We start from the raw sequence: 9,885 nt of genomic DNA, 5'->3' as shown, positions 1-9,885 counted from the left end.
CTGGAAGATGGACAACAAAGTAGTTCACCACAGAGGAAGGCGATTCAAGAGAGCTTCTGATAAGAGTGACATTGCCTCATCTGCTCTACCACCACCTACCCCACCATCTAGAAAGAGCAGAGACTTGATAGATGCTTCCTTTTCATACAAGGTATGCAATGGTATGCAATGGTATGTTTCCTGGTCCTGGTCCTACCTGTACCCCCATTCACTATGTCTTGGGAGCCAGAAACCTCTCAAGAGACCTTTTCTCAGCGGAGGAAAAATTGAAAGAGAAGGGTCTGGAACTCTTGCAACATTTCTGTGTACTCTTAGAATGTCAAATAGTTAAAAGACTTGTGACGTTGGAGGTTTACAGAACGAGTAGACGTAATATTATAGACTGTAGCCCAAACTCACACACACATATCTCATGTTTTATCCTTTCCAGCGTTTCAAGCCCCTACCGTCCATCGACTCCAGAGATGCACTGGTGGAGACAGACTCAGCCATTGACGTACGATCACCGAACCACCCCTCGAGTCACATGACATGGTCACACGATCATCTCCCGCATACGCACAAACCAACTATTATACCGAGAGAGCAACCGCTAACAGTTCCACCAGAGCCCTCAGTACACGACCCAGACTGTGTGACACTGTGTGTCAGACTACCCGACGGATCAAGAGCTCAGAGACGATTCGACTATTCCATACACACCCTCAGCTCCCTATTAGCCTTCGCTATGACGTCCCTGCCTAAAGGAGTGGGTGCAGTTTCTCCGTCTGAGGTGGAGTTGGCCACCAGTACAGTGCCCAAGGTGGTGTTCAGAGACTGGTCACTGACACTGGGCCAAGCTGGACTGACTCAGAACACACTACTGTGTCTGTCTATTCTTTGACTGATTTACATGTGTATCATTCAAATTTCTCTCTTTGATTCTGTTAATTCTTTTGTTTGAAATTCTGTTCATTTTGTTATTCGCCAATATTATTAATTGTCACATAATTATAATTATCTTCAACACAAGTATATATAATTATAAACACAAAAATAACACAATAGATTGAATAGGCATAGCATGTGTGAATGTCACTGTGCCCAAAAAATAATGCATTTACAATTATGTTAGTTCAAAGGTCATTGATTCCTGTTGCTGGGTTCAAAGGTGACAGGTGGCCAAGACGGGGGTAGTGATGTTAGTATGTGCTTGTAACGGTTCTTGGGACGACGTTTGCAGCGCACCCAGCGCAGAATGACTCGCACCCACTCAGAAGGTAGGATGTACGCCTACGGAGGGTGGAAAGGGGGGAGGGAGGGGGTAATATCTTAGTCATAACAGGAGTAGAACACAGCTACATTGTACCCCTGTACAATGTACATCGACAATAATTCAAATGACCTACAGTGTACACGTACATGCACTATAATCAGGGCGAGCGAATCGAGTCCCTAGCTAGTCTTCAGCGCTGCAATTTTGTCTGTCTGTCTGTCTGTAGGTACGTATGTAATGGACTGGCACGATAATTCGCTTTTGATACTCATGATCCTTTACCAACTTTTAAGTGAATTGCTGCGCATGGGCACAACAACTAGCAGCTAGCTACTTAGGGCAATGAAGCTCAGACAAGACACAGAGAGTCTTGAGGTCACAGGCACGCCTGCAGCGGGTCATAGCAGCTCAGATGGGAACCTTCTTAGCCTGAGGTCACACAGGCACGCCTGCAGGAGGCTTACCTGCTACAAACTTGTGTTTCATCAAGGATACTGAATCAATTATTATCGGCTAGAAGCACCGTAACGCATATAATTATTTCAAGGGTATAAACTTCTGCGGAAAGAACGTTAGAAAGGAATTCGCAGATTTAGAGTATCAGCGTTTTGGCGCATGCACACATGTGAGATTGGTGATCATGGTGCATGCTTAAACAGAAAAAGCGCGAAAGTTATATGCTCTCGAAATAATCCGTTAATACGATAAAACGAATTTCCGCAAATGAAAGAAGAAAGCTAGCAGAAACATACGACAAAAACTGCGTATACAAATACAGATACAGATATCCACGTATGAAGTCACCTCAATGAAATAGCTGAGGACAATGTAGAGCAGTGCTAGCTCCAGAAGTCCAATTTTGAACATCCAGTTGGAGAATGGCAAAACGTTCAGCACACCCCATAACCATGGAAACCAACTGGCAGGGGCGAGCATGATGTAGAGGTTGAAGAAGAAAAGAACTGCCAGCGTCAGCACAAACCAATCTGTGTGTGCGTGTTTGTGTGTGTGTGTGTGTGTGGGGGGGGGGTTAGGTGTGACTAGAGTGTGTGTGTGGGGGGGGTGGGTGGGTTAGGTGTGACTAGGGTGTGTATGTGGGGGGGGGGGAGTGGGAATGAGGGTGCAAATAATTTCCTAGAATTCTCATACACTGTACAACTAGTTCAAGTTTTCAGCTGAAATACACTACACAAAGAGCTCAGGGACACAATGATCCCCTTCTCATTATCATGCATTATGCTGTGTGTACAGAGCGAATGTGGATAGGGACACGTACATGTACGTATGCTAAGGTTGTAAATATACGTCAGTTATTATAGTCTAGAAACTAATGGTCGGTGAAAGTAAGGGGTTAAGGGTTAGGTTTACAGCTCTCACAGTTTGTGAAGAGTGGTCGTCTGAACGGAGCACCTGTAGACAGTGCCACACTGAGGCCGAGGTACTGAAAGTTAGCAAACTGGAAGATCACAGAGTTCTCTTGGGAATTGATATTATCAGATTCAGGGTCTGGTATCAGTGGCACATACCTAGAGGGTTAAAAAATATGCTGACCAGACAATAATTATAAAAAGTGACAAAATTAATGCAGCACGCAAGTTGAATTCTGTGGCACGTTAAGGTTCTATTAGCTATCATGTACGTTAATTGTTATTTTATAATATCCATAAAGTATCATGAGCTACTGTTAAAACACTCAAATTGAGTAGTATATTGCTGGCCTTACCATGATCGTGTTGAGAGGTAGCAGAGAGCACCTACTTGGAAGACTATAAGGAGAATGGTCTGTATCACGATTGAGAGGAGGACGTGTATCCCTGCCAACGTGCCTAGAGGTCGTTTCTTGACCAGCTGAGGGTACGATGCTGTGAAACCCACTGGAAGGGGGGAGGAGGGTGGGGTCAGTATTTCTTCATTTGCAGACATCTTTAGAAGCTACTTTATTCATGTAGACAATAATTATGAGAGAAATTCAGTACCACACCACAAAGATACATGTACATGTATGTGTAGATGAGAGACGAGAACAAACAGGTTTAATCTTACTAGTGAAGGAGACACAGAGTGCGAGGATGAGGTCAATGTAGAGGTACTGCTGATCACCCAGATTGGACTCGTACTAGAGGACACAAAGAATGAGTAGAAGAATATATACACATGTTAACGAACTTACTGCGTATAGAATGGCTGCAGAGATGAATTCAGCAAAGGAGTAGAGTGCCATGTACTTGAACACACTGAAGGAGGTCACTAGGGCAGCTCGTCCTTCCCTGTGAAGGTGTGTGTGTGTGTGTGTGCATGGGCAGCTCATCCCTTACTGTGAGGGTGTGTGCGTGGGCAGCTCGTTTCTCACTACATGAGGGTGGGTTTCGTGTAAGGGTGTGTGTGGGCAGCTCGTCCCTAACTGTGAGGGTGTGTGTGTCTGTGTGCATGCACATCCTTTACTGTGAGGGTAGATTTCATGTAAGAGTGTGTGTGTGTGTGTGTGGGCGGCTTGTCCCTCACTGTGAGGGTGTGTACAGAGGGGCGTAACTTACCTGATTAGTTTGGGCACACAAGTTATGTCCGGGATTTTAGAGGTGAAAGGAGATGCTACACTTGCTTCTGTTTCCGAGAGTGAAATTCCAGCGTGGGCCGCCTTCAGCGCCTGTATGGTCATGTGGATGATGGTCACATGACAATGAATGATACCACATACATGTAATACCTACCCTACAGTCGTTGGCACCATCTCCACACATGCACACACCGTACCTAATGGAAGATACACAGTATTTGGTAATGGAGGAACATTCTTTCCGTCTTACCCGATCTCCATCAGTGAATTGACGAGTTCTGCTTTTTGTGTGGGTGACATACGAGCAAACACTGTTCCCTTCACAAGAAGCTGCAAGAAACAACAAATTATAAACACACTAAAAAAAATCACAACAATCTTTTCTTAGCATACACTATTACATGTACATTGTAGTTACATATTGCACAAGCATGTTCATTTCTCACCCTCTGATAGACGGAGTCCGTGAAGTGCTCTTTAATGAGAGCGAATGTTTTCCCGTCCACGGCTAGGTGGTAGGCGAGGCAGTGGGTGGAGTCAAATGAGAGAGGGTTGGGTTTGTCTGATATTGTGGGCTCAAACTCTGCTGGGGTGAAAGTGGAATACAGTTGAAATTAGTATGTGCAGGACATAATGGATCAATTGTATGTACTATATTCCCATGTACCGTATGCTCGATCAGAGGCCGCACTTAAATAGTAGCCTCCCTTGCTAGCAAAATGAAACATTTAGTAGCCGTTCTCAAATAGTAGCCTCAGTGAAGTTTGACTCTAGCATTTTGCACGTGGCAGTCAAAAAAATTATTAGTACTAGCAGCTAGCTACAGGTAGCAGCTTGTTAGTGCTTCATAAAGACTTTCTCATGGCAGAGTTCAAGTTTATGCAGGTGAAAAGAACCTTTGATGACAAACTAAAGGTTGTTGAATTAGCTGGAGCTAATAAACGTCGCTCTTGAACAGTGGCTTCTCTCGAATTGTAGCCTCCTCTTCCAGCAAAATGAAACATTTAGTAGCCGCGGCTCCTGATCAAGCATATACGGTATTCATGCATGAATTTCTCTTCCTATACTATTATATACTCACCATTGTTAGACTCCAGAAGGTGCAAAAGGTCAGACTGATCTTCCAGCAGATGATAAGAGAGGGTGGGAGGACCACACACGCTTGAAGAGGCCTTCACCATGACAACCCGACTCCCTGACGGTACCATCTGACACTCCTTGGCCACCGAGACCGCAGTCAGAATATTGTCACCTGAGTGAGGTACAGTGTAGAGGATATGACAAAACAAGTCGAAAATGTTACATGTTCTCATAGGCTTCTTAAGAACTACAGAATGCACCATTTACATTTTAATTGGACACTCTAGACTACATGTAAGTTATGGCCACACATACCGTATTACTAGAATGTTTTGCGAGCATCAAACTGAAACTTTGCGATGGTTGATCAATTCGCAACAATAAAATCCGCAAAACCTAAATTATTACTATACACACGATCCTTGCTAGAACGCAATAGTTAGATCGCAAAGGGTCAAATGTTCTGCTCATTCACAAAGGTTTTTCACCCGCAAAATATTCTAGTAATACGGTAGCCACTTGTTTGGATCCAACGATTGTGCTTAACCTCTTAACCTAACCTCTACATGTACATGTATATGTACAGTCATGTAAACTATATGTACAAATTGTTTTATAGTAGAATGGAGTACAACTTACCAGTGATCATGACTGTGCGAATGTCAGCGTTCTTAAGTGACAGGATGGTGGGCGTGGTTACTGCCTTCAGTTTGTTCTGTAGCACAATGAGTCCGACAAAATACAGTTCACTCTCCACTTTGTCTCTGTGTGTGTGTGTATGTGTGTGTATGTGTGTGGGAGGGGGGGACAAGTCGTAACAACAAAACAACCACATACATCTGTACATGACATGTGCACTGCAGTCAGACTGTAGTCGTGGTTGGGGGGTGGTGTTGAATCACTGACCTTTTGACCTTATCGACTTTGTGCCATGGCATGTTGATGGTCTTGTGAGCTACAGCCAGCACTCGGAACCCTTGCTGAGTCAGCGATCCCAGCACCTCGTAGAAGTTGTTTGGAACTGTGTGAGAATACCATCCTCATACATACAGTACTGTGTACATACAGTTGTACAAAGCATAATACAGTGAAACCTGAGGCTATTGTGTATAGTACATGTATAACGATCACCCTTATAGGGAACTATGAACCTAGCTACGTCATAATATACACTGTAGGGCGATTGCAAAAGATTTCCCTGTACTGGTGCACACTATAAGCACAGAATAATTGTAGAAAATGGTTTACTTGAGTTTGGCTTGCAGAGTTTTTTAATGGTTTCTGGGGCTCCCTTCACGTAGGCTTGGAACCGAGAGGGTGTGGTTGAGGGGAGCGAGCGAACCAGCACACTCATCCTCTGTGTGTGGGGGAGGAGGTTAACTGCAACTGTTAACTAGGAATATACCGTGTACGTACGTACGTATGATACACGTTACTATTATTACACATCATTAATTTTTTTGCACCCAAAGCTACAGTGTAGTACACTCACCTGTAGTTCCGAGGAGAATGTGAATTGTTTCATGATACCCAGCTCTACGGTGGTGTCCCCAGTGGGTGTGGTCAGGGGGTGGACCACTGTGGGGGATATCGTGGTACCACTCTCTTCAGGTTCCTCCAACACCTGACAAAAACACACGTATCGTAAGAGGACACAAAAAACAGCTAATTAAAATGAAGACATTCATAAAGTGAGGCACACCGTACGTACATGTAACCGAGTAGAGTCATTTTATACAAGATTAAAAAATTTCAAGACAATAATTAAAGGCAAATCGTAGCATGCTGTGATGGCATGTACTGACCCTTTGTCTGATTACAGAGCATACAAATAAACCCGAACTTCACTTACAGTTAATCGAGGACTGACTTTGCTACTGTATTTACAATGATCAAAGCATGTGCGCATGATCAAACAACCCCTACAAAATTGATTGAAACTCACCCATCCAATGGCCCCGAACATCCTGAGGTCAATAGGGTCACCTGAGAGCTGTCCTCTGATCATAGAGAGGGAGTGGCATGTTGCCATGGCATGGAGGAGCGGACCAGGGGTCAGGGTACAGGGGTCCTCAATCAGACAACTGAACCTACATGCATGTAGGTGACAACAACAAAATCAAATATTGATATTTTTACAAAGTCTTTAACTAAATCTTTAACTATAATGTGCATGTACATATGTACTGTAGGTCATTGAGTATTACCCCGGCTGGAGATCCTGCCCTTAGTAGATTATTGCAATAATTATACATGCATGATGTCAATGACAGCTATACATGTATGTGTACAATGTACACAATAGCTAGGCTTCACCGTACACACAGTTCCTTGCTCAATGATCAGAGTACATGTACAGTGCAACAGTGTCTATTGTGGTCACCCTATAATGAAGGTCACCCTCTATAATGCGGCCAGGTTTAAATCTCCAAAGCATGTGTTTCAACCTGTGTTACCACGCCACCTCTATATTACGGCCACTGCAAGTGTGACCACTATAAACAGCTAGGTACACACATTGTGTAGCACTGTGAACGTCCAACTATAGGTACTCACATTCCGTGGTGAGCAGGCCTCACTCCAGCCATGTCCAGACTGTCCTCAGTGAGAGTGCCTGTCTTATCAAAGCACACCAGCTTGATCTTGCCACACATGTTCACTCTGGTGGAGGATACAAACAACAAGAGGAAGATGACAGTAGCAAAATACAAGTCAAACAACATTTGCAAATCAAAGAGATGTATATACAATTCCAATGGCAACAAATTACCTACGGACAAAAATCTTACACCATCTATGGCTTCACCTCTGTGGACTGATGCAAAATATCTTGTGCTTTTTGAGTCGATTGAGAGCGTACACTGTTCCCACGGTGAGGGCAGCTGGCAGGGCGGGGGGCACCGCTGTCGTGATTATATCAATTGCTCGGAGCATTGTTTCACTGATCTGGTAGTGATGCACTTGGCAGATGATGATGGTGTACACAAACCCTGCAGCACCTACATGTACGCAAGGGGTATGAGGGGGTGGGGTAATGGCTCTTCGTACGTGTTGGGGACGTATATCAAAGTTTAGTCTAAGAGTGAGTGCTGAGTAAGCACACTGTACACACATCCTAAATGTAAACACTTATCTACGTGTAAATGCAAGGCCGTTTATTTTACATTATTTGCCGAATATTACCGAGGATCACCAAACTTAAAACAGCCAATATTAAAGCTATGCGGTGGACGTAACGCCAGTGAGACGTTAAATTCAACACGCTAATTCGTTCAAACGGTTATTCGCCACATTTTACTGTTATACGGTATAATTATGCACCAACTATACAAGAAAGTGCTTCACTATTTATAATACCACTAGAGTACACACAGTGCAGTATATATAATAGAGAATCATCGACATGACAGAAAACCCCAAATATACGGCAACTTACACATGGTAGGGGATAGTGACTGTACAATACACGGTAACTTAAACATGGTAGAGGATACAGTCTGCCCTAAGACCCCAAATGTTGTAAGACAGGCTACAAGTTGCCTCATGAATATATTAATGAGAACAGTTTTTCTTTGTTTCTGATAAAAAATCAAGGTTTTTAGAGCTATCTAAGTTGAAATATGTAATAAGAAGACAATTTAACATACGATAAACACTTTAAATTATGAATTTGAGTCAAACTAGCATTAAGTTGTGTTAAATGATTGCGGAAAGTTTGAAATTTTGAGCAAGCTGTTCACCATCGACGTAGCAAGCTACAAATTGGTTGAACAATTAAGAAGGATCTGAATAACAACATATTCAAGGTTAATGCCATACAAATGAATGGTGTTTGCAAAGCAGTTACACAAACTTTGAGTCAATACATTCTATATTGAACTAATTTGTACAATATACGATAACTTAAACATGGTAGGGGATAGTGACTGTACAATACAAGTTCATGATGGTGAGGAATCCACACCTAACAAGCAATAAAATATTATACGCAACCTATACACAATAAACTTTGAGAGGTTGTATAAAAAAAGAAAGCTGACTGACAACACGCCAATTCGTTTAAATGGTTATTTGTCACATTTTACTGTTATACGGTATAATTATGCACGAAGGTGCTTCACTATAATGTAATACCACTATAGTATACAAGTATATAATAGCATCATCAACATGACAGGAAACCCCAAATATACGGCAACTTAAACATGGTAGGGGATAGTGACTGTACAATACAAGTTCATGATGGTGAGGAATCCACACCTAACAAGCAATAAAATATACGCAACCTATGCACAATAAACTTTGAGAGGTTGTATAAAAGAAAGCTGACTGAGCGGCTGTATCATACTTCATCATCAACTTCTCTATTGATCATCAAGACAAACAACGCAACAATTAAGATGAACAAGCTCATTCTCCTCGCCACCTTCCTGGCTGTAGCAGTCAGCGTGATCCACGCCATGCCCAACATGGAGTCAAACGATGAAAACAACGATGACGAGATCCAAGCCCTTCTCCAGGAGATAGAGATTGCTAGGTCTGCTGGCAGCATGGCTAAGACTCAATGGAGAGTTCGGTTTCGTGGAGTACGTCGAATAATTCGTCAAGTTGCAAATGTGGTCAAGAAGGTTTGCAAAGTTGTTCCAGCTATTCCGTGCACAAGAACTGAAATAAAGGCTAATATCGAGACAGAGAATCAGATTGCTGACAGTGAGGCAATATGCACAGCTGCGAAAACTGTTTGCCGTTTTGTCAATATTGGCTGATGAACTATAATTTGTAACCATCAATGCATGAGATATCATATGAGTCAAGCATATAAAAATAATTTACCATGTCACAGAATGATTATTAGTACTTAGCTATTAAACTGTGAAAGCAATGACTAATTTCAGCTTCAGAGCTCAGGGTGTCATACAGGATTTTGAAGTAGAGGGGGGAAATGAGAAAAGTAACCAGAAAATGTTGCTAAAAAAAGGTCAACTGTTATTTCAAT

At 42.7% G+C, this 9,885-nt stretch overlaps 2 protein-coding genes across 3 annotated transcripts in view; one reads left to right on the top strand and one right to left on the bottom strand.

Moving 5' to 3' along the window:
* The first annotated feature begins 7 nt into the window (after positions 1–7).
* Positions 8–1,011, top strand: LOC135333770 (uncharacterized). The gene is made up of 2 exons (XM_064528803.1): positions 8–151; positions 431–1,011. The coding sequence occupies exons 1-2, from the start codon at positions 8–10 to the stop codon at positions 881–883; spliced, it is 597 nt and encodes a 198-aa protein (XP_064384873.1). The 3' UTR covers positions 884–1,011.
* Positions 973–9,885, bottom strand: part of LOC135333662 (polyamine-transporting ATPase 13A3-like) — a 28,723-nt gene continuing 19,810 nt past the window's right edge. Inside the window, exons 11-28 of one of the 2 annotated variants that reach the window (XM_064528668.1) lie at positions 7,696–7,888; positions 7,446–7,550; positions 6,835–6,979; positions 6,382–6,513; positions 6,138–6,246; positions 5,796–5,910; positions 5,529–5,653; positions 4,891–5,061; positions 4,256–4,395; positions 4,060–4,139; positions 3,964–4,006; positions 3,790–3,899; positions 3,426–3,522; positions 3,299–3,371; positions 2,979–3,129; positions 2,633–2,781; positions 2,060–2,241; positions 973–1,272 (exon numbers count right to left, since the gene is read on the bottom strand). In XM_064528668.1, coding sequence (XP_064384738.1) covers positions 1,123–1,272; positions 2,060–2,241; positions 2,633–2,781; positions 2,979–3,129; positions 3,299–3,371; positions 3,426–3,522; positions 3,790–3,899; positions 3,964–4,006; positions 4,060–4,139; positions 4,256–4,395; positions 4,891–5,061; positions 5,529–5,653; positions 5,796–5,910; positions 6,138–6,246; positions 6,382–6,513; positions 6,835–6,979; positions 7,446–7,550; positions 7,696–7,888 — 2,270 coding nt within the window. In that variant the 3' untranslated portion in view covers positions 973–1,122. The remainder of the gene's footprint in view (positions 1,273–2,059; positions 2,242–2,632; positions 2,782–2,978; positions 3,130–3,298; positions 3,372–3,425; positions 3,523–3,789; positions 3,900–3,963; positions 4,007–4,059; positions 4,140–4,255; positions 4,396–4,890; positions 5,062–5,528; positions 5,654–5,795; positions 5,911–6,137; positions 6,247–6,381; positions 6,514–6,834; positions 6,980–7,445; positions 7,551–7,695; positions 7,889–9,885) is intronic. The other variant, XM_064528669.1, reaches the window with a different exon arrangement.

Source organism: Halichondria panicea, chromosome 3 (genome assembly GCF_963675165.1).
Source record: "Halichondria panicea chromosome 3, odHalPani1.1, whole genome shotgun sequence".
Taxonomy (NCBI): Eukaryota; Metazoa; Porifera; class Demospongiae; order Suberitida; family Halichondriidae; genus Halichondria; species Halichondria panicea.
This window is presented reverse-complemented; position numbering and strand designations above follow the sequence as displayed.

Bases quoted from the DNA above. Each gene is read 5' to 3' on its own strand.
- LOC135333770 (XM_064528803.1), top strand. From the start codon at position 8: ATGGACAACAAAGTAGTTCACCACAGAGGAAGGCGATTCAAGAGAGCT. The intron at 152-430 runs GTATGCAATGGT...TATCCTTTCCAG, and splicing joins ATGCTTCCTTTTCATACAAG to CGTTTCAAGCCCCTACCGTC.